Source organism: Setaria italica, chromosome IX (assembly GCF_000263155.2).
Source record: "Setaria italica strain Yugu1 chromosome IX, Setaria_italica_v2.0, whole genome shotgun sequence".
NCBI lineage: Eukaryota > Viridiplantae > Streptophyta > Magnoliopsida > Poales > Poaceae > Setaria > Setaria italica.
The window spans coordinates 178,688-205,929 of NC_028458.1; the positions used below are offsets into that span (position 1 = coordinate 178,688).

At 46.1% G+C, this 27,242-nt stretch overlaps 6 protein-coding genes and 1 long non-coding RNA gene across 7 annotated transcripts; 5 read left to right on the top strand and 2 right to left on the bottom strand.

Annotated features, from left to right (window-relative positions):
- Positions 1-202: 202 nt before the first annotated feature.
- LOC101785890 lies at positions 203-2,695 on the bottom strand. Its single transcript, XM_004980900.4, has 5 exons — positions 2,391-2,695; positions 1,301-2,314; positions 1,005-1,148; positions 819-938; positions 203-733 (listed from the first exon to the last, which is right to left on the bottom strand). The coding sequence occupies exons 1-5, from the start codon at positions 2,493-2,495 to the stop codon at positions 413-415; spliced, it is 1,704 nt and encodes a 567-aa protein (XP_004980957.1). The 5' UTR covers positions 2,496-2,695; the 3' UTR covers positions 203-412.
- A 1,837-nt stretch (positions 2,696-4,532) lies between these two features.
- LOC101786692 lies at positions 4,533-8,089 on the top strand. Its single transcript, XM_004980902.2, has 11 exons — positions 4,533-5,031; positions 5,181-5,595; positions 5,685-5,848; positions 5,928-6,001; positions 6,267-6,321; positions 6,423-6,497; positions 6,669-6,742; positions 6,838-6,886; positions 7,409-7,493; positions 7,584-7,643; positions 7,719-8,089. The coding sequence occupies exons 2-11, from the start codon at positions 5,241-5,243 to the stop codon at positions 7,763-7,765; spliced, it is 1,038 nt and encodes a 345-aa protein (XP_004980959.1). The 5' UTR covers positions 4,533-5,031; positions 5,181-5,240; the 3' UTR covers positions 7,766-8,089.
- On the bottom strand, positions 6,744-12,237 carry LOC111255794. Its single transcript, XR_002675755.1, has 2 exons — positions 11,979-12,237; positions 6,744-6,937 (listed from the first exon to the last, which is right to left on the bottom strand). It is a non-coding gene; the product is annotated as an uncharacterized LOC111255794 (long non-coding RNA).
- Positions 8,500-11,800, top strand: LOC101786301 (ruBisCO large subunit-binding protein subunit alpha). The gene is made up of 7 exons (XM_004980901.3): positions 8,500-8,806; positions 9,273-9,394; positions 9,502-9,709; positions 9,800-9,945; positions 10,058-10,364; positions 10,783-11,234; positions 11,323-11,800. The coding sequence occupies exons 1-7, from the start codon at positions 8,575-8,577 to the stop codon at positions 11,614-11,616; spliced, it is 1,761 nt and encodes a 586-aa protein (XP_004980958.1). The 5' UTR covers positions 8,500-8,574; the 3' UTR covers positions 11,617-11,800.
- Positions 12,238-12,424: 187 nt separating the features above from the next.
- On the top strand, positions 12,425-15,555 carry LOC101752813 (RNA polymerase sigma factor sigF, chloroplastic). Its single transcript, XM_004980904.3, has 9 exons — positions 12,425-12,728; positions 12,814-12,959; positions 13,120-13,235; positions 13,373-13,528; positions 13,636-13,915; positions 14,043-14,273; positions 14,464-14,604; positions 14,677-14,874; positions 14,982-15,555. Exons 1-9 carry the CDS (start codon positions 12,620-12,622, stop codon positions 15,267-15,269), a joined length of 1,665 nt encoding a protein of 554 aa, XP_004980961.1. The 5' UTR covers positions 12,425-12,619; the 3' UTR covers positions 15,270-15,555.
- A 1,345-nt stretch (positions 15,556-16,900) lies between these two features.
- On the top strand, positions 16,901-21,500 carry LOC101753226 (ABC transporter G family member 3). Its single transcript, XM_004980905.3, has 11 exons — positions 16,901-17,516; positions 17,587-17,666; positions 17,893-18,179; positions 18,397-18,568; positions 19,015-19,128; positions 19,250-19,378; positions 19,828-20,019; positions 20,096-20,182; positions 20,442-20,714; positions 20,810-20,917; positions 20,995-21,500. Exons 1-11 carry the CDS (start codon positions 17,060-17,062, stop codon positions 21,262-21,264), a joined length of 2,169 nt encoding a protein of 722 aa, XP_004980962.1. The 5' UTR covers positions 16,901-17,059; the 3' UTR covers positions 21,265-21,500.
- Positions 21,501-21,735: 235 nt separating this feature from the next.
- LOC101753635 (la-related protein 1B) lies at positions 21,736-26,975 on the top strand. The gene is made up of 6 exons (XM_004980906.3): positions 21,736-22,129; positions 22,218-22,698; positions 22,806-23,043; positions 23,136-23,226; positions 25,899-25,970; positions 26,204-26,975. Exons 1-6 carry the CDS (start codon positions 21,863-21,865, stop codon positions 26,456-26,458), a joined length of 1,404 nt encoding a protein of 467 aa, XP_004980963.1. The 5' UTR covers positions 21,736-21,862; the 3' UTR covers positions 26,459-26,975.
- Positions 26,976-27,242: the final 267 nt, after the last annotated feature.

Here is a 27,242-nt window from a genome sequence, read left to right on the forward strand (position 1 = left end):
GCCTAATTAATCTATGATTAGCACACATTTACTGTAGTATCACATTGTCAAATCATGGACTAATTAGTCTTCATCTGTGCAATTAATTTTGTAATTAGTCTATATTTAATACTTCTAATTAGTATCTAAACATTTGATGTGACATGGACTAAACTTTAATCCGTGGAACCAAACACAGGTACATTGAGGTTGGCATGAGAGCTACACAAATAATCATCATCCTTTTAACCTTTTAATCATTCATTCATTCATTCCTTACCAATCATCCATCACTTAACTTATACTCCACTAGTCAGTACACATCTATCGCGCTTCCGCGGCGCAACAAATAAGGCGAGAATTAAAGGAAAACACACACAAGAACAACAACAAGAAAAATTAAAATTGAAATGTGTGTATACTTGTTGTCGCATCACATGGGCAGCAGGTACTGAAATTCGTAGTCGAATGGAATGACATCCACCACCTCCTCCATGTTGATGAGATGGTGGGTGTGCCCCCTCAGGCTCAGGCACTCCACCATGGATTTCCTCAGCGACCACGACGTCGGCAGCTGCTCGCAGATCCACCGGAGCAGCGACTCCATGTCCTTTGCAAAGTCATGCATGCTAGAGTGTATCAGGCTCGGGATCAGCAGCCGCCTCGTCGACGTCACCACCAGCGATGCCTGCAGGTACTCCAGCTTCGCCTTCTCGAGATCCATGGCGACGCGATCGGCTTTGTAGATCCGGAGCTGCTCATCATCAATTTTTATATTAAAATTGCAGGAGGCATTTGCAGCATGGCTAATTCGTACTAGCTAGTATACAATCACTTACTGCTGGAGATGATCTGATGCCGCAGCACAGTGCAAACAGAATGTTAGGCTCTGAGCTCTTGAGTCCATAGAGCTCCCTCACCTGCTGCTCTTCCACGTCCACATCGCATTTCCAGAATTCCTGTTCATCAGGTCAGATGTTACTGTACTGTTTGCATCATTGCAGGTGCCTCTGATGATGACTCACTTCTTTCACACTTGACGGCTGCCTCAAGATGAAATTCTCGATCACCAGGGCGTTGAACTTCTGGCCTGACACGTTGATCGTGGCCTTGTTCTTGAGTGCAAGCAACTTTTCCGAGTTTGAGGGCAAGCCATGCTGCAGGATGCCCTGTAACGACACAATATTTATACAGTAGTAATAATTAAAATGGATATAACATGGATGGTGAGGTACCGAGGTAGCAGCAGCTAGCCCATACAAGTCGAACAGTAGTATAAAGTAGTATTGAGTACCGTAAAAAAACCTCGGAAATTACGTACATGCATGATGCAGGTGTTGTAGGCGTTGAGCCAGAATGCCAGCTTCTGCTGGTGGTTGAGGAACCGTAGATCCACCTGCTGCAGCGCCTCTAGCATCCCCCTGAGCTTGGTGAGCAGGGGGGAGCTGGAGAATCCTCTGAGGTCCAAGGAGGAGCTGGAGGTGAACCTGACGAGATTCTTGTAAGGGCCAATGTCCCTGACAATGGCGTCCTGGATGGCAAAGATGCCGTAGTGGTCCTGCTGCCCCCTGTCCTTGTCCTTGTCCTTGGCGGCGGCGGCGGCGGCGACGTTGAGGCCGGTGTCGATCCTGAAGCTGAAGCTGGTGGCGAGGTTGCCGGACTTGTCCATGTCGGCTACCCGTGATGACCTGAGCAGCCTGATGAAGATGCAGATGAGGCACTTGACGATCCTCTCGGACAGCTTGTTGGGATTGACGCTCTGCTTGCTGCTTATGGGCAGCTCGTGGAGGATCGTCGTCTTTGCTGGCTGCTGCTGCTTGTCAAGCGAATGCCTGCTTCTGGTTGGCGGCGGCGGCAGGGCGAAGTTGATGCTGTTCTGCTTGGGGCTGCTGCCCATTGGGGTGGCCACATGCTTGTCCATGGCCGCCATGGCCTGGCTGATGAAGAACATGGACTTGTTGAGGTGGTTGTTGTTGCCGGCGGCGGAGGGACGAGGGGATTTGCTGTTGGTTGTCGGCGGCGGCGCGTCCGGTTCCGGTGGTGGCATGGTCATGCCGCCTCTGCCTCCCTGCTTCATGGTCTTGATCTGGTCCTCGAGCCTGGCGATCTCTTCCTCCACCAGCAGCAGCTCGGCGAGCAGCTCCTTGGCCTTGGCGGGGATGAAGGCCGGGATGCTCAGGACGGCGGACCGCGCCGAGCTGGGCTGCAGAGCACGCTCCAGGATCTGGTGCACCGTCTGCTCGTCGGAGAGCTGCTTCTGCAGGTCGGCGACCTCCTGCTCCAGAGCCTGCCGCCGGCGGTGCTGCGTCATGGCGCTGCCCCGAGTCCGCTGCGACTGCAAATTAACAAAATGTTATCCATGCTACCTGCTAATTGATCCATTATAAAGCAGGCAGGCAAATGGAGTTCACCACAGGCGGAGGGCGGTGGTCGGCGACGGCGACGGCGACAGACTCTTGAGGTTGAGCGTTGTAAGCAGCAGCGTGCTGCGACACCCGGGCGACCATGTACTCCATCGGCGCCGGCCCTAGCGACGCAATCTGCCGCCGATCGATCAGCTCGGAGAATATGAAGGAGCAGGATGCTGATGGAGACTGAAAGATGGAGGAGTATGTAGGATAGGAAAGGTTGGGAGGGAGCTGTCGGCGATGCTGCTGCTGCTGGTAGAGGATCGGAGGACCAGCAGCAAGCTACTAAGCAGGTAAGGAAGGTAACCGCCGGCCCATCATATCGTATCATATATATACCCACCGACGACGACGTCGATCGCCATTACTGAGCTTTCGCGTGGTGCGTGCAACAAGTGATCGAGCTAGTGCCTTGGTTGGTCGCTCGCTCCATGTCCATGCCACGTCACACACGCAGAGAGAGAGAGAGAGAGATGGAGGATTACATCGAGTAACCGTTACGCACGTTAGGTCGTTGGTTGCCAAAGCAAAGCACCGTCAGGTAAGCTCGCTTCAGACCCAATATAATGGATCAAGTGACCCGTCAGGTATGGTCCGCCTACCGCCACCACTACCACAGCAGTGGTTACCTGCTCTCTCTTTCTTTTTGTCTTGCCTTGTAATCTAGGCAAATTAATAATTAGCACCACACACCTATCCATCTAGACAAACTATTAATCGTCAGGACATGAATCAGGTGATGCGTCTAATGTACTCCCTCGCTCCATCCCAGACTATACTATACTATGTATGTACCGATACAACTTATGATTTTGAGACCGATGGATTATACTACTCCTATATCCATCTTGAGTGCAACCCAATTAAGGACCTTAGCTAGCTGCTTGTTGGCAATCCATAAGAAAAACTACTTCTTCATTACTTAAAGAAAAATAGTACTTGAGTTATGTGTATACCTGGAAGCACTACATTGATGTGAAAAAGGGAGGGACAAATTGAATTCCTTCATTATCTCCTATTCAACTCGTGTCTTTCAACTACAGTTCGAGGGATGGTTAACCAAGTTTCCAACTCTTAACAAAGCTTCTCCCTTTTCCTTAACAGAACAGAAAGCAAAGCAGGCTACTACACTAGGTACAAACGGAACAGCAGGCCAATGAAGCACTGCAAAATGAATCGGGCTTCTTTTTTCAGCCCGGCCCACAATGCTCAGCTCTAGCCCTAGATATGCCCTCTGAAGTTAGAAGAATGTTTTGGTGTTCACTTCTTCTAAACAAAAGTAGGGAATGGATGAATGTTTTGACTCCATTTTGTCACAGTAAATGCTAAACCTCCTGCTCATGTAGAGCGTTCAACTCCGTGGTTCACGGTTTGCTACAAGAAGTTGTTTGCCTAAATCACAGATACAGACATAGTCTAGCAGTGGCAGATTATTCACCCTAATCAGATCGTGTATTGGAACCCTTGCACGGTTTTCTCTGGTTTGGTAGCTGTTCAGCGCAATAAAAAACCGCTCCTTTCATCGGTAAAACAGTGATTTTGATATTTTTCTTTCAACTATTTACTTGCAGGAGTGTTCTTTACTCATAAAAGAGAGCATCGGCTTGCTGTTCTAATAACTTGGAGTAATAAAAATGGGGCTCCATTTATCTGGGGAAAAAGCTTATAGTGTGTAGTATATTTGACTATTTGTACTCACTGGATCATTGCTTGCAATATCAAGCCCTCTAAAAGAAGAGAAGTTGTTACCATGTTATTTAGCACAAATATAAATGGTCATTTTACATTGATTTCTATTTTAAAACTACAGTACTCCCTTCGTTTCAAGTCGTTTTGATCTTTTTAGATACATAGTGTATCTAGGCATCATTTGTATCTAAGTACATTAAAAAAATCAAAAAGTTAAAATAACTTACAATTTGAAACTGAGGGAGTAGTACTTAATTGGTCAGCTGTATACTATGGATAAATATGTATTGTATGAGCACCTATGTTTTTGTTCGTCACAAAATCAATCCATGTGGCCATGAGTGTTGGTAATTGAGGGTCCATCCATTTGGTACGGCTCCGGACCCTCCTGTGAATCAGTTTTTTTTTTCTCTGAACGTTTGCAAAACAGTTTTTTTTCCCCTTCGCGATTGCTGTGAGCCCTACCGAAGGGTCAGGCCCCTGAAGACGAGGAAATAAAGAAGAGACGGCCGCGGCGGGCGAGGGGTTCAAGAAAGTCGGCTTGGGGGCGGGGTCCGGTCGCCGCCGGCCAGTCGGCCACAACCGCCCCACCCCCTAGAACCCAGAAGGAAGGCGTCAACCCACCCGGCGCGCCTGGATTGGACAGACCGGCCGTCAAAAAGTCCCTTGGACGGCCACCGTGGAAGACGCCGACGTGTCAACGGGTGGATATCTGAGGTGAGGGAAGGGGATTCGATTCGATTCGATTCCGCCGCGAGGCTATTCCCCTTCCCCTTCCCCTTCCTCTTCCCTCCTGCATGATAGCGAATCAGCGATAGCAATCCTCTACACGGCATTTGGCTTTGATTCGAGTTGAAGGCTGCTCCTTGAGGGAGGCGGCGGCGGAGGTCAGGTCGGCAGGTCCCCCATCACCTTCCCGTCGCATCGCATCAGATCAGTTTGAAGGCGACATCCGGTACTTTCCTTGCTTATCCCACAAGCAAGTAAATCATCTTGTTCCGATTCCAACACCATCCCCGTCCGTTCCATTGATTTCCGTTTCAAACTCTATCTGTTTTTCATCTCGGATTTGTTATTTATTTACATATTTCTACTGTTCTGTAGGAAACAATCGCAATTCCTTGTTATCTCCACCAGAAGAAGAACACCAACAAGGGAGGAACCATGGTTTTCTACGACCATGACCCGGATATCACCCGATGGGGCCTTCACCTCCTCCTCCCCGCTGCACATGGATGCTCTGCCCATCATCACACCCAAACCACCGCCACTACACCTTATACCGCCTACACTCCGCAGCATCCCAGCTCCAGCTCCGCTGAGATCAAGGTTGAGCATGTCCCTCACTGCAGCGATGATGCCGTTGACAACGACGAGATCATCGCGCAGGCCCTGCAGGAGGAGCTGTCCCACGTCGCCCTTGCAGAAGCATCCGGAGCGTCATCCTCCCATGACGACAACCATTCCGCTGTTCTCACGCAACACTGGTTCCGCCCACGCACCATCCATGTAGCATCAGGTACACATCTCATTCGTCGTCCCCAAAATCGATGCATCAGAATACATGTAGCTGTCTTCTGTCTTACTGTTCGCTATTTCTATCTGCAGCTTCTCAAGAGGCGGAGACCAGGGAGGAACCTTTTAGTTCATGCTCAAGCCCTGGGGATGACAATGTCCAACATGGCGAGGCTTGCTTGATAGACCTCATGGATGACTTCTCTGTCATTGATGGTGAAGTTGGCAAAAGATTGAATGACATGGTTCCTGTTCCTGTAAGTTCACTTCCTCGTACGTAATGTTACATCTACTAATATCAGCGTTCTTAACGGCTTGTTCCTTTTCCTATCGCAGCATGTCCCCAAGACAAATGGAGAGATTCCTTCTGTTGATGAAGCTGTTTCAGATCATCAAAGACTCCTTGACAGGTAAACCACACTTTTGTGTATGTGTCGCCAGTAATCACCATGCAAATAAGCCATACTCCAGCAGACAAACTTGAAAAATGTTCCCAGTACAACTTGTTTTTTTTTTAAAATTCACTCTTGTATTTTTTTGGCCTCTGTATGTGGACATAACTGTTTACCTCATAAATAACCTATTCATTACAAATGACCTACGCTACATCAGTACTATGATAGTTTGCTGTTTGACTCAAATGCAATTTCATCATCTTCTTTTTTTAAAAAAAAGATTGGTGCTGTATGGCTTGGTTGAGCTGAAGGTTAACGGAGATGGGAATTGTCAGGTTTGTGTACATGATCCATCTTTCCCCTTTTGCATGATGGCATATCATGATATTGAACTATTGATTTATTTGTATGGTCTGGTCTCTGTTCTCTATGGCAGTTTCGAGCATTGTCAGATCAATTTTACCGCACTCCTGAACATCACAGATTTGTTCGCCAGCAAGTGCTGAAGCAGGTTGGTATTGTGAAAATGACTTGTTAACTGTCATGGGCAATTTAGTTGCATTTCAGCCACCCCTGACATGCATTTCATGGGCAAATGCTTACACATTCACTTGTTAACTGTCATTCTTCAATGTTGGGATTTCCATGTATTCCCTCTGAGCCCCTTGTACTCTCTTGGCAGCTTGAATTGCATCCTGAGTTTTATGCGGGATATGTCCCTATGGATTACAGGGAATATCTCAAAAAGATGTCAAAGTGGGTATTTTCTCTGCTCTCTATTTATAACAAGATGTTTAGTTTGTACTTTAAATACATGTCCTCATTTCGTCATGCGTAAACAATGCAACCAGGAGTGGAGAGTGGGGTGACCACGTTACATTGCAGGCTGCTGCAGACTCGGTAAACTTCATGTATCTTGAACTTTCGATGTTCTACTAGTGAATGCCGACCCTGTATAAGCAATATAATAACTCCTGATTTTAGCAATGTTATGAGTGGCTAATGAATGTTGCTGTAGCGGAAGGATATCCCAAAAAACATATATTTTCGATGCATTCAAAATTGGCAATAGGTCCTGCCAAACAAACGATGATCCACAGCTCCTGCTTCTGTGCTTGGTTGGGCTTTATGTCCAACGTTCCAGTCTTATGTAATCTCTAGTGTTCTTTTATGATTTGGTTTCTTCTGTTAGCATGCTGTTTCAGCTTAAGGTTTTCGAGCTGATCGGTTGGACACTGTTAGAAATTGCATTGCATTTCTATGGTTAAAAACTGGGAGTGCTGCTTTTCTTTTTCTTTCAATCGGACTACAAATCTATTTTGAGATGAGTGCGTGTGTGTGCCCTTTCTTTCTTTTTTATGTTTTACCAGACCTTTTTTTGGATCGTTTGAAACTCAAAAGTGCTGCGTTGCCTATTTGCAGTATGGTGTGAAGGTTTTCATCCTGACATCATTTAAAGATACATGCTACATTGAAATCCTTCCTGTTGTCGAGAAGTCAAGAAGAGGTAGCTAGTGTTTCCTCGTCGATTCAAAGATACATGATAGTACATTATTATTAGGATTCTAAAGTCTGCTGTGTGCTACGAATTGTGCAGTGATATGCTTGAGTTTTTGGGCTGAGGTGCACTACAATTCGATATACCCGGAAGGAGAAGGTACTTGATATTTTGGGTCATGCATGCTTATTTATTCGGTGCGGCCTTTGATTCCATTGCCACCTGTTGGTGCAGAGTTGCCCATTACGGAGAAGAAGAGGAGGAGTTGGTGGCCCTTCTAGCAGCATATATAGAAGAGTTGCCAGGAAGAAGATTATATGGAGCAGCTAACCATCATACGTTGGTTTTCCCTCGTCGGATTTTGTGGTCTTGACTGACGACGATGGATCGATGGGGTGGTTTCCCGATAGGGCATGTAGATACATACATACATACTACTGCCACCAGTATCTGTACAGACATAGGGTTGATTAGCACAACAGACATTTATTCATTCATTCTTCTGTTCTTTGTGGATACTAGATCAGACTGTAGTTACTTGGTTGGATCTCCAGCACTGACTGTCATGTTAGGAGAAGAAAAGGAAAATTGAGACTTGAGCTCCAGCGTCGTGTCCACAGACTAAATAGGAGGATTAAACTAATTATAAAACTACATGAAGGTCAATTTGCGAGACGAATCTATTAAGTCTAATTAGTCCATGATTTGAGAGTGTAAAGCTACAGTAAATATGTGCCAATCATGAATTAATGCTGCGATGGAGCATTGGAGGAAGAAATTTGCTCAATTGTCATTGAGAAAAAATCTATATTGTACTAATTACATATATCTATAAAGATATAAATCGATGATGCCAATTTGTAATTTGGTATTTTTCGAATGCAAACAGTTTTAGTCAATTAATTAATCTAGAAACAACAGTGCTGGCCTGTTGCAAAGAAAAGGGGCTGGAACGTTCTAGAAAGAAACCGGCCTCTCGCCCGCCTTCTTTTCTACGCCAACGCCGCCTGCTACCAACCCAACCCAACCCAACCCACCCCCCACCTTTCGCTGCCGCCGCCGCAAAACCCTAGCTAGACCCCAGGCAGGCATGGCCACCATCCCCACCACCGATTCCGCCCTCCTCCTCGGCTCATCCGCTCTCCACAGGGCCTCCAGGACCAGGAGGGCCTCGGCGGCCAGGCTGCCCGCCCGCCGTCGCCCGCAGGCCGTGGTCCGCGCCTCCGCCAAGGAGATCGCCTTCGACCAGAACTCCAGAGCCTCCCTCCAGGCCGGCGTCGAGAAGCTCGCCGCCGCAGTCGGCGTCACCCTCGGCCCAAGAGGTCTCTCCCTTCTCCTCTCTCTGCGTTCCATCTATCTACCTTACCTCCGATTTTTTGATTCGTGGACCGGAATGGATTACTTCTTAGGTCGCCTAGTTATCCTATGACCCATGCCTTGAATTCTAGTTTCATGCTTTGGTAAATGTCTGATTTACCACATGCTCTGCTATGCTAGTTGGGCGACTGTGTGTCGCGTGTTGCTGCCTGCAGCCAACTAAGCCATGTTTACACAGGCCCTCTTTATAAATAAATCTATACTACTACCAGCATATAGTAACAAATGGGAATAACCCTACCAGATTTAGCCGCGACACGCGGATGTGACACTATCCCTTTACCTGCGACTCGGGATGTTCGCTTTTTTGGATATGTGTATATAGGTTTCTATTTCTATAACCGGCGTCGTTGTGCGCCAAAAATCCTTGGCTGATGTTGACTTTCTTTATGTACCCTTCTATGTCTGCAGGAAGGAATGTTGTCTTGGATGAGTTTGGAACACCAAAAGTGGTCAATGATGGAGTTACCATTGCTCGTGCTATTGAGCTCGCTGATCCCATGGAGAATGCTGGTGCCGCATTGATCCGTGAAGTAAGCATCATTCTCTCTAAATGCATTTTGCTTTATCTTGTTTGTTTCCTGCATTTGAGTAACTCGTTCACCACATACTTCTTATGCATTTATCTACCAAATCAAAGGTTGCTAGCAAGACAAATGACTCGGCTGGTGATGGGACCACAACTGCATCCGTTCTCGCCAGGGAGATCATAAGATTGGGCATGTTGAGCGTTACTTCTGGGGCAAACCCGGTGTCTGTTAAGAAGGGCATTGATAAGACTGTTCAAAAACTGGTGGAGGAACTTGAGAAGAAGTCCAGGCCCGTGAAGGGTGGCGGGGATATTAAAGGTTACGTCTTGGCTCTTCTGTTAGTAATGGGTCTGATATCTCTGCAAAAAGGCATGCTTCGTATAACATTGATGCTCTTTTTTTTTTCAGCTGTTGCTGCTATATCAGCTGGAAATGATGAATTTGTTGGGACCATGATCGCCGAAGCTATTGACAAGGTTGGTCCTGATGGTGTGCTCTCAATCGAGTCTTCGTCATCTTTCGAGACCACAGTTGAAGTTGAAGAAGGGATGGAGGTATCAAGGCTGGCTATGATTGCTCCTCTGCTGATACCATTCTCTGTTTTGTGATATGTACAGCTGTCATTCTTGATTCTGAATTACTTCCCCGCTTCTCCCATATGTGCAGCTTGACAGAGGATATATCTCCCCTCAGTTTGTCACCAACCCTGAGAAATCAACTGTGGAGTTTGAAAATGCTCGAATTCTCGTCACTGACCAGAAGATATCATCGATAAAGGAAATCCTTCCTTTGTTGGAGCAAACTACACAGTTAAGAGCACCACTTCTTATAATTGCAGAGGATGTAAGTGGTGAGGCATTGGCAACTTTAGTTGTCAACAAGCTTAGAGGAATCCTAAATGTGGCTGCAATCAAAGCTCCTGGTTTTGGTGAGAGGCGCAAAGCACTTCTTCAAGATATTGCTATTGTTACAGGTAACGTACTACTTTTCTTCTAAGTGTACTTGGACCTTGGTTGGTTTTCACATGGTGTTTGTCTTTGTTAACCAAAATCCCAGCCCTATGTGTTGATTACTCATACTACCTTGATACATTGTTTACATTCATATATTTGTGCTTGTTTAGTCGACGTGAGATGAGGCCTGCCTTATGTTTCCTGCTTCAATTTATATGCACCTTCCTTCTGTACCAGAATATGGTAATGTTCAATGTATTCGTTGCCCTCTAGCTGGCCAAAGATGAAATATCTAATGCATTCTTTTTGGTTGTAAAATGAACTGATTGGAGCTAGCGAAATACCACATACATATAATTTCTAACTTGACCCTGGAAGATCAATACTATGGCTGGCTGATGTGTTGCTGCCTTTTTGTCTTTTCCTGTCTTTGTTCAGGTGCTGAATATCAATCCAAAGATCTTGGCTTACTAGTTGAGAATACAACAGTGGAGCAGCTGGGCATAGCCCGGAAAGTGACAATCTCCAGCTCATCGACGACGATTATAGCAGATGCTGCAAGCAAAGATGATATCCAGGCCAGAATTGCGCAGCTGAAGAGAGAGCTTTCTCAGACGGATTCGACATATGACTCTGAGAAGCTGGCGGAGAGAATTGCAAAGCTTTCTGGTGGAGTTGCTGTGATAAAGGTTGGAGCTTCGACTGAGGCAGAGCTTGAGGACCGCAAGCTCCGTATAGAGGATGCGAAGAATGCAACTTTTGCAGCCATAGAGGAAGGTATTGTACCTGGAGGGGGTGCAGCCTATGTTCATCTATCAACATTTGTACCGGCAATCAAGGAGACGTTGGATGATCCTGAAGAGCGCCTTGGTGCTGATATCATCCAGAAGGTATTGTTCTACTTGGCCGATAGCTGAAGTTTGGTTTCTTTTTTCTGATGTTTGTTGATTTTGATACAAATCACCTGTGATTTTTCAGGCCCTTGTGGCACCTGCAGCACTGATAGCGCACAATGCTGGGGTTGAAGGCGAAGTGATTGTAGATAAAATCAAGGAGAGCGAATGGGAGTATGGCTACAACGCTATGGCTGACAAGCACGAGAACCTGGTAGAGGCTGGTGTGATCGATCCTGCCAAGGTCACGAGATGCGCTCTGCAGAATGCCGCTTCGGTGGCTGGAATGGTGCTGACCACTCAGGCTATTGTTGTGGAGAAGCCAAAGAAGAAGGCTCCTGCTGCTGCCGGGGCACCTGAGGGTTCATTCGGCATGTAATGCTACTAAAAAACTTTGCTAGGCTAGGGGCATGGGCGTGCATCATTTTAGCAAAGATAGAACCGGAGTGTGTGTGTCGATCTGTCGCCGAAGCTGATAAACTCTTTTGTCACCTTGAATTGTTTAGCTGGCGAAGTGGGCAAAGAATAAATTTTAATCCAAGTGAGATCCCTTTGGTTCATGTGCTACGGTTTGGTTCACTGTCGTTGCAAAAATGTTGAAAGCAACTTGATCACCTTGTGAGATGCTTCCTGTTATTGTTGGGGATGCTGGTCTAGTACCAGCAAGCAAGCAGAAGAGAGCCATGGATGGCTGCAAGTAACAAATCGGGCTAGGATGACGATGAGATGCATGTTACATACACAAATCGTCGGCAGGTCGTCGTGCTAGTGCTACTGGTGGCGGCCATCGTCGTCTTTCTTGCCACCGGAGCCGGCCGCCGGGCTGCAAGCCATTGCCATGGCTTCTGCCTCCATGGCTGATGGCTCGCCCGTCCTCAGCACCGGCGAGGAGGTGAGAGGTTGGTTTTTACTCTTCTCCTGCGGATTTTCGTTGCGATGGTGGTTGGTGCAAAAAGTTTACATGGAGTAATCCATGTCCTGACCCTTGTCTTTTGTCATGTTGTAGCATCATCGTCCATCAGTCATCATCTCGTCGGTGGCGTGGCATATAGTTGATATTATATGGGGATAGATGGATGATTGCGTGGCAGCCGGTGGCCCCCACCTGGCAGCAAGTTCATGGTGCTCCTTGCGCGCCTTATCCTCACCTGGGCTGCACTGCACACATCTTCTTCTCAACCGCAACGCGCAAGCTGCCACCAGCTAGCTGCAGCAGCTGGTAAAAACGCTGCTGAATTGCTGATCAACGATCTCCTCCCCTCCCTCCCAGCGTCAAACCTTGAAAACGGATAGGAAGCAAAGGGCAGGGAACCAAACAACCTCTCTCGGTCCTGCTCTGTCCTCTCTCTCTCTCTCTCTCTCCAGCCTTCTCCCCTCCCTCCATGAATTCCAGCCGGAGCCTCCTCTCGTCGCCTCTCTTTGCTAGCTCATCTCCAAACTTCAGGAGCAATACTTCTATACCTTCCTCCCCTTCCCCGTCACGAACCTCAGGTCTGTACTTGGTGTATTCTTTTGTTTTGCTTTCTGATAGTGCCATCAATGGAAATCCTGTTGGCTGACCCGGTTTGGTCTGCAGTTCCGATGATACATGACAACACCGGCAGAGCATCCACCGCGTGCCACTACTCACCCTCGCTTGTGGCAGAAGACCAGCTTCATGGTTCCAAGGATACCTTAACCATGAAGGGAGAAAAGGCTTTGCTTGAGTTGCTGCTCGACATGGTGTGTCGTGCCACCTTGCTTCATCAGTATTCTACTACTTCATATCGTCACCACTTCATTTCACGATAGCTAAAAGCGGATTGTCTTCACCAATTTGGATCGATTTCTTTTATGTTTTAGTGCTCAGTGTTAATTTCGCATTTCTGATGAGTTCTCCCAGGCTCTGGACCAGCATGTCGACGGGAAGAAGCTCATTGGTCAGGAGACGGAAGATAGTGATTTCGAGAGCTATTTGAGAGAAGCAACAAACCGAGTGCTTTACCAGCCAGCATTCACGTACGGTGGTTTCTATTTACTCTTTAAACTTATTTTGCAGTTTCATGAGTAGTTATCAATCCTTCCACCCCTTCTTTTATTATGACCAATGCTACGCGAATCCCTTTTATGGCAGTTCTGACCTAAATCTATTGCAGTGAAGAGGGTGATTCTACTTCACAGAGCTCTTCAGCGTCAGCTTATGAGCCAGTTGGTAGTTTGGATCTTGTCACACCTTCAATAGAGAAGGTGACATCGCCAGAAGAAGAATCAGGCACTTCAGCCACCCAGTTGGATGTGCCACACTTTCACTGGTTTGTTTCTTTGTGCTTCAAACAGTCTAGTGGTAGGATCAGTGTAGGAATGCAACAAGCATGACATGCTTTTGATTCTAACACTTAACCATTGTGCTCACAACCAGTGTGGACCCAGACCACTCATATGAGGAACTGCTCAGCAAAGGTCAAGTGTTCGTTAGGTCCAAAAGGTTACTTGAGAGGAGATCAAAGAAACGTAAGGTTCCCAGAGCATTGAGTAATGACGTTCTGTGCAGTGTTGTCAACTCAAAGAAGAAAGAGAAGCCAAAGAAATTTGGCAGAGTTCTTGACCCAGACGAGCCTTTTAAGTTGTTTTTACGGGATCGTGAGACGACAGAATTCTTGACAGCAAAAGAGGAGAAGCAAATGTTCAGTCAAATACAGGCATGTCTTATTTTTCGTCCTTAATGCCCGGATGCACTTTTCTGCCCGGCATATATTAATAGAGAAGATGATTAATGCCCAGATGCACTTTGAGGTTACTAATTCAAAAGTATGGTAACCTGTACAGAATCTTATGAAACTAGAGGAGGCTCAGCGCAAATTAGAAGTTCAATGCGGTCGTGAGCCAACAGTTGCAGAGTGGGCTGCAGCTGTAGGAATGAGCTGCAGGGAGCTGCAGTCTTCTATTCGTATTGGAAGACGATGCCGAGAGAAGATGGCTCGCTCCAACTTCCGCCTTGTGATACATGTAGCTAGGAAATACGAGGGATATGGTCTTGACATTCAGGACCTAGTTCAGGTTTGGCTCTTTTACATTATTATTAGGACTCCTCTGATTAGAGGCCATGGCATCATTATTATTTTTTTGAAAGGAATGGCAAGAGATTTGCCACAACTTTTATTAGAAGAAAGAATAAAACAAACAACAACAGACAACAAAAACGGCATCATGTTTCTTGTTGTAAACTGTTTCTTGCCTGTAATGCCAGGACGGATGCTGTGGGTTGATGAAGACCTTTGAGAAATTCAATCCAAGCAAGGGGTGTAGATTCCCGACCTACGCATATTGGTGGATACGCCAATCAATTAAAAAGTCCATATTCAAGAACTCAAGGCTAATCCGATTGCCGGTATGTATGATTGCAGATTTCTGTTGGTGCAAACTTTGTTTGCTGTGCGGCTGTATGAATAATTCGTTGCAGGAGAGTGTGTTTGCGCTTTTGAGGAAAGTTGGGAAAGCAAGGCTGGAGTGCATAATGGAAGGGGAACAGCCCACAAATGAGAACGTGGCAAGGCGTGCTGGCATCACAATTGAGAAGCTGGCGAGGCTGAGAGCAAAGACCAGAAAACCACGGTCGATGCAAGACCGGGTTTGGTCAGATGACGGTGTCACGTACCAGGTACCGTTGCATTTCATTCTTTCGGTATTTCTTTCACCTGAGAATCATCACGCCGAGAATGCTAAGTATTGTTATCGTTGATTGACATGGACTGGACAACACGGCAGGAGATCACAGAGGACCCAAACTTTGAGCCCCCAGAGCTGAGCGTGGACAGGCTGATGATGAGGCAGCAGGTCCGCAACTTCCTGGCGATCCTGAGCCCCAGGGAGAAGGAGATCATCGAGCACCGGTTCGGGATCCACGACGGGGAGCCCAAGACACTTCATGTGATCGGCGACATGTATGGGCTGTCAAAGGAGAGGATCCGGCAGGTGCAGAACAAAGCACTGGACAAGCTCAAAAGGAGCGTATCGGCACAGGGCTTTGACGTTTACTTTGATTTGCTAACGTGAAGAGGCCAATAATTTGTTTTTGATCCCCCCCCCCCCCCCACCCCCACCCCCCACCCCCAAAGAAAAACAAAGGGATTTTAGCAGCTAGACACGTCCCCAAAGCCAGTGAATGACCATGTATAGAACTGAAGCAACAAAAAAAATGCAGCATAATTGTGTATAAAGGAGATTCAGTGTCATGATTTTTTTGTTGATGCAAGTGTGCATTCCCAGGAAAGTGTTGGTGCATACTGATGCTGCACTTCATTCTGATTAGGTTATGGATCAGGTGGTGGTGATTAAATTAGCTTCTTCTTCTTCTTTGTTTTTTATATAGTATATTATACTCCTGGATGAGTATCCATCCGATTGGATTACTGCATTCGGAGCTGGAAGTGGGCCATGCAAATGCTAGGCAGGGATTGTTTGCAACTCATCCCCTGATCAGACATCATTTCAGACAGTGGATCTGCTGCACTTTGACTGACCCTTGTTATCTGATGACAATGGATCTTAGGATTCCTTTTCCATGTTGGCTGCTGCTGGCAGTCAGGCAGTGGCAAACAAATGGAATGGATTGCATGTTTGCATTGCACCCATGTGGATGTGAAACATTGTGAATTGCTGGCTGGCACTGGCATGGAGATCTGTGACAAGTGGACTGGCAGGCTAGTACCACATATACATAATCACATACATTAGACTTGAGCATTGTCTGGACGTGGCGTCAGTGAAATAAAGATACATGATTATGTGCTCATGCTGCTACTGGCAGCATAGAATAGAATTATATTCCATCCATTACACTAGCTAGGAGGTAAATAGATTGATTCTACAGCTGACTAAAGAAAGGTATCAACGGCCAACTGATGAATTGACGCAGTCTCAAATGATAAGTTAGCAGTTGATACCTCATTGCAAAGGAAAAGGCACAAGAAGGATCCTTTTATTTGCATCTCGCTCTTTCGGCAAGATAGGCATGTAGAGTATACTGCATGTATATATTTGATCGATCCACTTTTAGTTTTTATTTCCTCCTGTTTCATCAGGTACGTTGTACGTAGTCCAGGATGGCAGAACAGCAGCCTGCTTGCCTGCCTGAGATGGTGAGTTTGAGGCTCGACTCCCTAGTCTCAACTAACACAACACTCCAAGCACTACTGGTCATATAATAATTAAGTTAAAAAAAGGTTACAAAGTAACAAAGAAAAGGAAAAGAGTATTTTGGAAAACATTTCTTTTTCGCCCTATTGTTACATGGGAAACATTTCTTGTTTTTTTTAAGGCTACTGGTCAATATATTATATTAATAAAAGGAAAGGAAAGGAAAGGAAAACATTTCTTGTTGTCTAGATGCTCCAAAACATCAGGATAATGAAAATTTCATGAACAAAGGTTTTGCTAGAAACCTAAGAGGACTGGAAATGTTAATAAATGATCAAGTTTAGCAAGGTCTAGCATTGCTGAGCAAATGCACATATGGATTTGAGTTTCAACTCAACACAATTACTCTTATCTTTGACTAATTGTTCTTCAACGACAACATATGTATCGACGCCATGGGCGTATATGGTGAAGAAAAAAAGGGTAAGGGAGCTTATTAAGCCTTTTATCAATATTTTGTCGTTGGGAAAAGAAAAGGAAAAAAAAATCAAAAGCGGCGGAAAGCAAAAGCAGAGCAGAGCAAAGCAGTAAAGACGAGTGAAAGAGGTTGCCGTCTTGCCGAGCAGGAGTGGCAATGGCGTTCCTCCTTCCGCCATCCTAGCTTCGGAATCGGAGCTTCCTCCTCCTCCTGGGAGAAGTCGCGCGCAATGGAGGTGTCGGCGGCCTCCTCTGACCAGTACCGCTCCTCGTCCTCCTCCGCCAGCAGCCCCGCGCGCCGCTACTACTTGCCCAAGCCCGGCGCGCTCCGCCGCCCCATCTCCTTCGAGGACTCGCCCGACTGGGACGACATCCACCTCGACGACAGCATCCACCTCGCCACGGCAGCCTCCGCCTCCGCATCCATCAACAGCAGCGCCTACCCGTCCCCGTCGCCCTCCCTCCCCGTCACCACCTCCGCCTCCGGTGCCGCATGCCGGGAGCGCAAGGTGGCCGGGGCAACCCTCGTCTGGAAGGACCTCACCGTCTCCTCCCTCAGCGCAAGCACGAACCGCTTCTCCGACCGCCTCGTCAAGAGCTCCAACGGCTACGCGCTGCCGGCCACGCTCACCGTCATCATGGGACCCGCCCGCTCCGGCAAATCCACCCTGCTCCGAGCAATTGCAGGTCTCCACTACTTACTTGCTTGCTACGAGTAGCCCAATTCCACTAAATTAATTAGTCCTCACTCCACCAGGGAGGCTCGGTGCCACCGAGAGGATGTACGGCGAGGTCTTTGTCAACGGTGCCAAGTCTCGCTTGCCCTACGGCTCATATGTAAGCAGAAGCACCTACTCCTTAGTTGCTCCATCTGATGATGAGACGCTCTCAGAGCTTTCTATATATGGGTAACATTTTACAGTTCCCAGCGCTCTTTTCAGATGGAACAAGAATTCAAAGTTGGAGTTTTTCATCACAACTTCCAACAGCTACTACACTGATTAGCTATATAGCTGAAGTTATCATAGATGATTTATGGCTGCTGTTCTTGGAACACTTGTAGGGCTATGTTGATCGAGATGATGTACTCATTGACTCTCTCACAGTACGCGAGATGCTATACTTCTCGGCACTCCTCCAACTTCCCGGTTTCTTATCTTCGAAGAAGTCCATAGTGGAAGATGCCATCGCTGCCATGTCATTGGGTGACCATGCTGACAAACTCATCGGTGGACACTGTTTTATGAAGAGGCTTCCTAATGGAGAAAGAAGACGGGTCAGCATCGCGAGAGAGCTTGTGATGAGACCACACGTATTATTCATTGATGAGCCTTTGTATAATCTTGACAGGTCCGTTTCATCACCAATACTCTGCATGATTACCTTTCCCCACCTTTGGTTTCGAAAGAAAATCTAAACTTGACATCACCATATTTGTTACATGCATGCTTATTTTGAATAGCTTAGTACCCTTCGACATTCTGCTATTCGAATGGGGAGTATGATTGTGGATCAAATAAGGTGCAAATTTGTTTAAATAACTTCTCTTTTCTCTGTCTTGTTGCAGTGTTTCTGCACTGCTCTTAATGGTAACGTTGAAGAAACTTGCAAGCACTGGATGCACCATCATCTTCACAATGTATCAGAGCAGCACAGAGGTTTTTGGGCTTTTTGATCGCATTTGCTTGCTTTCGAATGGGAACACGCTCTTCTTTGGAGAAACATTGGCTTGCCTACAGGTGAAACAGTTGTTTTTGTGTAGTGTGAAATCCTTGCTCTACTCATGTACATTTCAACTGTACTACCTATCCACCACTTGAATGGATCGATGGTGCCTGAGTTGGGTATAGTGTTCTGCTGATGCCAGGAGTAGTTGGACAGAATTGTTTTCTGGGTTCGCTGAATCATACAACCAATTCAGTTGAACAATGCATTGCGAGAAACAAAAGGTCGCTTAAAGCAGCAGTTGGTTGCACAATAGCTTCCGAAAAAAGGATTAATCCCTGAGATAGCAGTCTCTTGCACGATTCTTACTACTCTTAGCTGCTTGCTTGTCCTATTGTTGCTTTCTTGATTCCTATTGTAGAGCATGCTATTTTGCTATTTCAGATGTGTTGCTCTTATCGCTGTGACATATGTTATCTGAATTTCTGATTTATTCCTTGTCACACCTACCCTACTGTAGCACTTCTCAAATGCTGGATTTCCATGTCCAATCATGCAAAGTCCATCCGACCACTTCTTGCGGGCAATCAATACTGACTTTGACAGGATCATAGCCATGTGCAAGAATTTACAGGTTTCTGCTAAATTCATTTTGATACCATTTTTGCTTTTTATCTTCAATAGTGCCAGTCAACTCAATGGAGAAGTTAGACTTGGCCGTAAGAGATAAAAAACCCTTTAGTTATTGATAACAGGATGATCAAGGGGATTTTTCGTCGGTGAGCATGGATACAGCAGTGGCTATTCGAACACTTGAAGCAACATACAAACAATCAGCTGACTCTGTTGCAGTTGAATCAATGATTGCAAAGCTGACAGAGAAGGTAACTCTTGACGCTTCGTGCTTGTATTTGTAAAGAACATGAGGCGTACCATCACCCTGCAGTCAGACATACTTGTTTATGTTTGATCACATTTTACATTGCTGAATAGGACTCTCCAAGATGCATAGCATTGAAATAATGCCTTTATCCACTCCTGTATGCTGACTTGTTTGAAGTTGCTTCAATGGCAAATAGTGTATTGAGTAACTATAATGCACGATAATTGTTGAAAATTTGTCTCCTAGTTTCCTTAGAATTATCTACAATCTACTACTTCTGTTTCCAATGACATTTGGTTCCAATCCAGATAGTGACGTGGAACTTGGCATTTGGTGTGGCCTGGAGTAATCTCAACCATGCTCTTTATTGTAGGATAGTTGAAGTATCCTGAATTGTTGTACGCGTACCATGCTCTTAAGTTTTTTTTTTCCCAACATGGTGTAATGCAGGAAGGTCCCTACTTAAAAAGTAAAGGCAGGGCCAGTGATGCAACAAGAATTGTGGTTCTTACCTGGAGATCCTTACTAATTATGTCAAGAGATTGGAAGTACTACTGGAGCAGGCTTGCCTTGTATATGTTTATTGCTCTGTCAATCGGGACAATATTTTCTGACATTGGTCATTCACTATCATCTGTAGTGGTCAGTATTATTAGACTGTTATGTTTTGATTCGTTGAATTCATGCTTGGTGACATGAGCTCATTTTGTTTTCACAGGTAAGGGTTTCTGCAATATTTGCATTTGTATCATTTGTCATCCTTCTAAGTGTTTCTGGAGTACCCGCTCATATCGATGATGTCAAGGTTAGTTCTCTACCTCTAAATGGTGCATTTGCTGCTTGCATATTGAAACTTTGGCAGTGGCCTGTCGTTGTACAAATCTACTTCTACTTCCTGGATTTCTTGGTGGTAGCTGTCCTTCTTGAGAGAGAGAGAGAATGGGGGGGGGGGGGGGGGTTATAGATTCATGGATGCAAGAGATGATCTGTTCTAGTACCTCCAGACAGAAACCAGGATAGGAATGTTTGAATGTTGCAAGGTGACTGTTGTCTATACTGTGCAGATTTATTGTCACGAAGAAACCAACCGGCATTCTGGGGCAATGGTCTTCCTGTTGGGGCACTTCCTATCAAGCTTTCCTTTCCTATTCCTGGTTTCCATTTCATCGTCATTGGTTTTCTACTACCTGATAGGGCTCAGGAATGAGTTCAGCTTCCTGATGTACTTTGTAGTCACCCTGTTTATGTGCCTACTAGCTAATGAAGCACTCATGATGATTGTCGCATATATCTGGCTGGAGACATACAAATGCACCTTAACTCTCAATTGCCTATACGTAAGTGTTCCTGGCGCTCCTTTTCTGTATGCATGTTGAGTTCGATTAATAAAAGGTTGAAGAAGCAAGGGGGGTTTTCTTGTTTTCATTTTCAGGTTATCATGATGCTTGTGGCGGGGTATTTTCGAATACGAGAAAGTTTACCTTATGCTGTATGGACTTACCCATTGTCCTTCATTTCGTTTCACACATACGCGGTGCAGGTAATCTAGCTAAAGGTTGTTTTTTTTTTTGGATTGTGATGAACTAGTTATATATGACTTGATAAACAAATTTGCAGGGCTTGGTGGAAAACGAGTATGTGGGCACATCCTTTGCTGTTGGACAGATAAGGAGTATACCTGGCGTCCAAGCCGTCCGAGGTTCATATGACATCTCATCTTCTGCAAATGCAAAGTGGGTGAACCTCCTGGTGTTGCTTCTGATGGCCATCGGATACCGGATTGTTCTGTACATGTTGCTCCGGCTAAATGTGAGGAAACACGCGAGGCGGCTTGGCAGCTGGAGGTCTTGCTGGTTTAGTATCCACGGTAGTGCTAGTGCAAAATGAGTGTGGTTTTTGTTAATTGTGAATTGTAGGCGAGAGTTGGTTCATATTCCTTTACGATGTGTATTGGTTGGCGGCAGCACATACATCTGACGCGTGCAACAACAGAGTCTCACGTAGGCGCATTCCATTACTGTATTTATGTAGCATCATATCAGTCGTGGTTTGACATACAGATACATACACTGGAATGTAGCTATCTTCTTTGGGGTTGGTCGGTTGACTTTCTTGTGTACAAATACTATCACCTTGGTTTGGTGTGGTGTGGTGTTTCCAATACTATCACCTTGGGCCGTAGAAGAGCTGCGTATCAAATATTGTATTAACAGGAGAAGGAGAAGAAAGAGTTTAAAGCCCAGGACCAATGCAGCAAGCCATTCCAAAGCCCATGACCGGAACTTGGGCCTGGCCCAGTGCGCAGCGCAGGCAGCTTTGTGGGCTCCCCCATTCCTTTTCCTCTCACTACTCTCTCACTCACTGCGCAACACAGCAGACACGAGAGGGAGCAGTAGGCAGGGCAGGCACCCCGGATCACCGCCGCCGCCGCCGCCGCCGCCGCCGCAACCCCCCTCTCCCTAAACCCTAGCCCCCCCTCGCCGCCATGGAACCACCTGCCGCCGCCTCCTCGCCCGATCCGACGCCCCAGGACCAGGCTCCCTCCCCCTCCCCGGCCAAGCGCTCCGCCTGGAAGCAACCCGCCCCAAACGGCGTCGTCGACACGCCCGCGCCAGGCCCCGCCGTCATGGACGCCAACCACTGGCCCGCGCTCTCCGAGGCCGCCGCCAAGAACACCAAGCTCGCGCCCGCCCCGGCCCCCGACTCCTCCAGGCCTCCCGAATCTTCGTCCCCGTCGCCCGCGCCCTCATCGGTGAGTCAGATCTCTTGTTTACTCTCCCCGCTCAGCTATCTGATTTCTACTACTCCGTCCCGCGATTCACCGTTTTTCTACTTTCTAGGCCATGGCCAACTCATCCAATTCGCACAAGCACGGCTCGGGGACGCACCATGGTCGCCACAAGCCTGCCAGGCGCGGCGGCGGCGGCGGTGGAGAGCACTCCCCGCGAGACCATCCTGATCGGAGCACCGGTGGGTGGGACCATGCCACTGGTGGTACCAGTAGCGGTGGCGGGGGAAGGGGCGCTCACAGAAACCACAATAATGGCGGCGGTAGGAGGGGCAATGGCGTCACTGGCTCTGGCAGTGGGGTTTCTCACCATGGTGGTGCTGCTGGTGGTGGCGGAAGCTTTAGTGGCAGGCGAAGAGGAGGATACGAGCCCTTCTACCGTGGTGGTGGTCCTCCTCCCATGGGCATGGGTCCATACATGAGAGGTGCACCACCCCCTCCTCCGCCGATGACAGTTCCTCCACCGTTCATGGGCCCTCCGCCGCCGTCGGTCTCGCCCATGCGTGCATTTGCTGGACCAATGATGTTCCAAGGTAAGGTTGCCCTGCAATTCATACACTCTGCACCTTTGCTGCTGCTGCTGTGTATTCACCTCATGACATGGTACTGATTGCTTGTCACCATCATTTCCTGTGCCCAGATATGCCATCTCCAGTGCCTCCTGTATCCCCGATATACTTCTATGGGCCTCCCCCACCACCAGAGGCTCTCAGGGGACTGGCTCTTGCACCTCCTATGGTTGGTCCACCTGCTTACCCTTACTTCCAGACCCTGTCTGAGCCACAGCCTGAGCCTGAGCCTGAGCCCGAGCCTGAGCCCGAGCCTGATGTGGAAGAGGAACGTGCCAAGCTGCTGAACCAGATAGAGTTCTACTTCAGGTGGCTGCATTGACCTCTTCTTGCACTACTGAATTCATCACTTGGTTAAAAGTGTGCTTCTGTTGATCATCATCATGTTCTGTGATCCACAGCAAGGAGAACTTATGCTCAGATGTATACCTGAGGCAGCAGATGGATGGGCAGGGCTGGGTTGATATATCTCTTATAGCTGGCTTTAAAAAGGTAATCATAACTACTTCATCTCACTGCTTGATGCATCGTCAAACATTGAACTTTTGGGTTGTTGGTTCGTTGTCGGTACTTGTTTGTCTATCTACTAACGCATAGAGACACTCTTGCATTGTTTGATCATGAAATTTTAATGAGTCTCTACTTAATCCATCTCCCACCTATGTAAAAGTAATTCTGTGCAGTTATTTTGCTCCTGAGATTAATAATAGTTTGCTGTTGAATATATTGGTTTATCATTGTAAGCTGCACCTTTGTTCTTTCATTATACGAAGAATGCATGCGTAATTCGTGTTATGGAGCATTGTTTCATGTTTTTCAACTAGCAATTTCACTATTTGTGTGTTAGTGTTAAACTGCTAATATCAACTATCTAATTTCCCTAGTGCCTTGAACTCTGTTGCATATAATTTTGTTTCAACTCTACTCCAAATATGCTTTCGGTAGCATGGTAGTACTTTATTATAGGTACTGGTTTATGTATAAAGAGGAAAATAATCAATTGAAACTGATTTTTGGGTGTTGGCATCTATGCTTCAATATGTTCCGCTATGCCTATATGTGATCTGGATGGTTCAATCAATGAGCAAGTGATTCAAAACATATACATCCATATGACACTGGAATCCAATCATCATTCAGAAGGCCTGTGTTGAGTTCATGTGTTGGTTCGATTCAGTACTTCTCTGTGGTAATCGCTATATATTTTGTGCTGGATTTTATACTATCAAATTAGATTCCCCAAAAATGCGTTTTTTTTGTATCTTTAATCTTTGGTGCATGAAGGCTCCACTGCTACGTCACTAAATTCTGTGATCCTAGTCATTGTTGGGTTGTTTGGCTGTAATCCTATTTTCTTGGGGCGGTTGCTGTTATTCTAAATTTTGCTCATGCTCCTTTAAAATGATTGTTTCGTTTGATATTGGCCTGGTGGTTATAGTGTAGTGGAGACTTGCATCTGGTTCTAAAAGAAAGTATCTTTTTTGTTATTTGGTATATTTTGACTTTTCATGTCCGTTGTGGATCATGTTTAAAGCCTTAACGACAGTGTTGCATAGAATATCACTTTTCTGTTTTTTATAAGGTGGTCAATATCTGCAGGTATAGAAGCTGCATTTACACACGACGGTCGTGTTGTCAATCTTTATTCTTACTGTTTCTGTTGGATTTGCATGTATGAAAAGGTTTAATTAATGATGATGCCTTTGACCCATAGTGAAGCAGAGGAAACTAATTTCCACATCATTCCTGAAACTTCTGCATACAAAATTAAAAATATCGCCTCTCTCTACTTACTTTTTTTTAACTTAATTTTTGGGTGGGATGGGGGTGCCATTGAGTTTGATGAGGAGAATTGCTCGCATGCTATGATGTTTCATGTATTGCTGATTGTGTGATAAACTGCAGATTTCTTCATATGGCCGCTCTGTACGTTTAATGAGGTTCTGTATCCTAAGCACACAACTCAGCTTCATTTGGCCACTCCCTTTGCATGTTAGGATACTGGTTGTTACTTCTTTCTATAAAGGGAGGCAATAGTTAGCTGATTGGATTGGAGTGCAGGAATAAAATATGAGAAAGAGAATCATGAGATCGATATGTCTGAAGTTATGTATTCCATATTCATACCTTTTTGTATGCAAGAATGCAGATGATCTGTATTAGCTTCTCTTAGAATAACATGCTTTTTGTTGATTTAAGCTAACATCTGTAAAAAGTGCATTATTATGCTATAATTATGAATATGTAAAGGTGCAGCAAATGATTGTGTACAGGTAATGTTGGACTTCAAGTTTTGTTGGTTTGTTTGATGTCTATGCATACAGCTGCAATCTCTCCACTTGAGTTTGTAGTTGTGTAAGTAACTGACTAGATTATGGGAAGTGCCATTTGCATCCAATCGTAGTGGCAACAGGTAGGGGTTTGAGGGTTTTTTTTGTTTCTTTAGATGTTGAAAATAGTGGCAACTGCAGAATTGAGTATTTGGTACGGATTATAGTTTGGCAGATATTATGTGCTGCAAGACCTTTTGCACTTGATGTTTTAACATACTTTGTGCAACTTGCATATTTTGTTATTTTGAATTATTTTCCATTCATAAACATTATTTAATCATCTATTGTAGTAAAATGGTTGATTTTAGGCTAAGGAAGCAAGATGACCCGGTTTTCCTTGAAAGTTTCTGTGCATGGTTTGCTGCGAGTCTAAGGCCATCATAGCCTACGACATAGAGTGAGTGTTTGTGGGTTGGATTTTGTTGTAGTGTTAGTTTGGTGTTCTTGGGTTTACTAGTCAACAGCAGGAACTGTTGCTGCTTGCGCTCCTGTATAAATCTGCTGTTTGGGTATTACAGTGCTACCACTGATTTTGAGTGTTGCATAGTTATCACAACATTGCCTGCGCATCCAGTTGGCTGTGACCTGTGGGCTGACGCCATGATCATCACCTTGCACCGGATCTTGTTTGTTTGCACCCTGTTCAATGTTGTGTCTCTGCGCTGTTGTGTTTGCGTGCCTTATCCACAGGGCCTACCCCCACCTTTCCACAAGTCTACAACCTTCTGTACAAAGCGATAAAGGAAAATTAGGGTGCTATATAAAACACGATATGTTTCATGAGCATATTTTGAGTGGTGTTTTAACTGCACTGAGCAATGTTTTCTGCAGGTCCTAGAGCTGACGAATGACCTGCAATATGTAAAAGAGACAGTGAAGTCCTCGTCGATACTTGAAATGCAGGTATTTCCTGTTTTCTGGCTTTAGTTTCAGCAAAATATGGCGTTCTATGGATGCTCACATATAATCTTTTTACAAACAACGTCTCCATCTCTTTGGGAGGTGCGCTAGTGTAATTAATTGCCCTTGGTCTGTGCCTTCAAATTTGTGCCATCCTAAAAGGGTGAATTCTAAGGGTTTAGACCTTTTGAGAAGGGAGATGGCTCTTGTACTTATATAGGGTGCTGCTAATGCAGGGCGACAAAATTAGGAAGCAAAACGATTGGGAAAAATGGGTGATCCCTCGCGAGAGCAATCCTGACATACCGTCAAGCTCAGCATCTGTACCAAGGCCTAATGTCAATCATCTGGCAGCACGTCTTGGAGGCATGGGTCTGCATGAATCTGCTGCTAGCTCGAGTAGCACAACCCATGGTGATGTCGTCCAGAACGGACCACCTTCTGGTGACAATGAGGCTCCAGTAGTTGAAGACAACTCTGGCCACCAGTAGTAGTTACAATAAGGCGGTCCGATTCACACCATGACTGCAGGGGTTTTGTCCGTGCGCGAGTGACAGTACAAGTGATATGTTGTTTTGCAATTTTTGGAGGGGAGGTATGGCGGCACGTTACGTTAGACTGACAAGCGAATGCGTTTTGTGGCAATGAGGTAAGATTTTTGCTTGACCTTGTTATTGAGGTGTAGCGTGGAAGGTTTTCAGGCCGTTGGTGAAAAGTTTGAAAGAGAAGACAGGCAAACGAAGGTGGTATGCGGGAGTCATCGGAGACGAGGAGAAAACAAAGACATGAAAACCGAGAGTGCTAAGTTGTTATTGTCCCTGGGTGGGGCTAATTGCTTGTTTGATATCCTTGTTTGATGGTTTTCCTCGGCAGTAGGATGGATGATGGTGTAAAAAAGAAAACCTCCGATTTTTTATGGAGGAGCTCAACTTTGACGCACGGAGAGTCAGGGTGCATGTTTAATGTTTTCTGGTGGTGGTGTTGTACTGAAGTGAAGTTGCTGTCACAGGTGGGTGGTGTCGCGGTGGATTGGATTGGGTTTCTCTGGTGTTGTGACATGCTTGGGGGTGGTGGCAATGATGAGATGCAGTTGGCCTGACAGGGACTCAGGCTGACTAGTGGAGTATTCCCTTTGTCTCTGGTCCATCCATTCCATACGCAGCAGTGCTTGGTTTGTCAGGCCAGCCAGCCAGCCAATGGGTAGCTGCTTGGTGAATGTAGTCGGATAGGTGTCCCTGTCAGGCAGCAGCCGTCCTCCCGACCCTAATCCATGGA

Excerpts from the sequence above, each read along its gene's own strand:
- LOC101785890 (XM_004980900.4), bottom strand. The coding sequence starts at position 2,495 with ATGGAGTACATGGTCGCCCGGGTGTCGCAGCACGCTGCTGCTTACAAC. Across the intron at positions 1,149-1,300 it reads ACAACACCTGCATCATGCAT|GGCATCCTGCAGCATGGCTT; the intron begins GTACGTAATTTC and ends GTGTCGTTACAG. Across the intron at positions 939-1,004 it reads AGCCGTCAAGTGTGAAAGAA|GAATTCTGGAAATGCGATGT; the intron begins GTGAGTCATCAT and ends CCTGATGAACAG.
- LOC101786692 (XM_004980902.2), top strand. The coding sequence starts at position 5,241 with ATGGTTTTCTACGACCATGACCCGGATATCACCCGATGGGGCCTTCAC. Across the intron at positions 6,002-6,266 it reads CATCAAAGACTCCTTGACAG|ATTGGTGCTGTATGGCTTGG; the intron begins GTAAACCACACT and ends TTTAAAAAAAAG. Across the intron at positions 6,743-6,837 it reads TATCTCAAAAAGATGTCAAA|GAGTGGAGAGTGGGGTGACC; the intron begins GTGGGTATTTTC and ends CAATGCAACCAG.
- LOC101786301 (XM_004980901.3), top strand. The coding sequence starts at position 8,575 with ATGGCCACCATCCCCACCACCGATTCCGCCCTCCTCCTCGGCTCATCC. Across the intron at positions 8,807-9,272 it reads CGTCACCCTCGGCCCAAGAG|GAAGGAATGTTGTCTTGGAT; the intron begins GTCTCTCCCTTC and ends CTATGTCTGCAG. Across the intron at positions 9,946-10,057 it reads AAGTTGAAGAAGGGATGGAG|CTTGACAGAGGATATATCTC; the intron begins GTATCAAGGCTG and ends CCATATGTGCAG.
- LOC101752813 (XM_004980904.3), top strand. The coding sequence starts at position 12,620 with ATGAATTCCAGCCGGAGCCTCCTCTCGTCGCCTCTCTTTGCTAGCTCA. Across the intron at positions 13,529-13,635 it reads GATGTGCCACACTTTCACTG|TGTGGACCCAGACCACTCAT; the intron begins GTTTGTTTCTTT and ends GCTCACAACCAG. Across the intron at positions 14,875-14,981 it reads ATGACGGTGTCACGTACCAG|GAGATCACAGAGGACCCAAA; the intron begins GTACCGTTGCAT and ends ACAACACGGCAG.
- LOC101753226 (XM_004980905.3), top strand. The coding sequence starts at position 17,060 with ATGGAGGTGTCGGCGGCCTCCTCTGACCAGTACCGCTCCTCGTCCTCC. Across the intron at positions 17,517-17,586 it reads CCTGCTCCGAGCAATTGCAG|GGAGGCTCGGTGCCACCGAG; the intron begins GTCTCCACTACT and ends TCACTCCACCAG. Across the intron at positions 20,020-20,095 it reads ATTCACTATCATCTGTAGTG|GTAAGGGTTTCTGCAATATT; the intron begins GTCAGTATTATT and ends TTGTTTTCACAG.
- LOC101753635 (XM_004980906.3), top strand. The coding sequence starts at position 21,863 with ATGGAACCACCTGCCGCCGCCTCCTCGCCCGATCCGACGCCCCAGGAC. Across the intron at positions 22,130-22,217 it reads CGTCGCCCGCGCCCTCATCG|GCCATGGCCAACTCATCCAA; the intron begins GTGAGTCAGATC and ends TCTACTTTCTAG. Across the intron at positions 23,044-23,135 it reads CAGATAGAGTTCTACTTCAG|CAAGGAGAACTTATGCTCAG; the intron begins GTGGCTGCATTG and ends TGTGATCCACAG.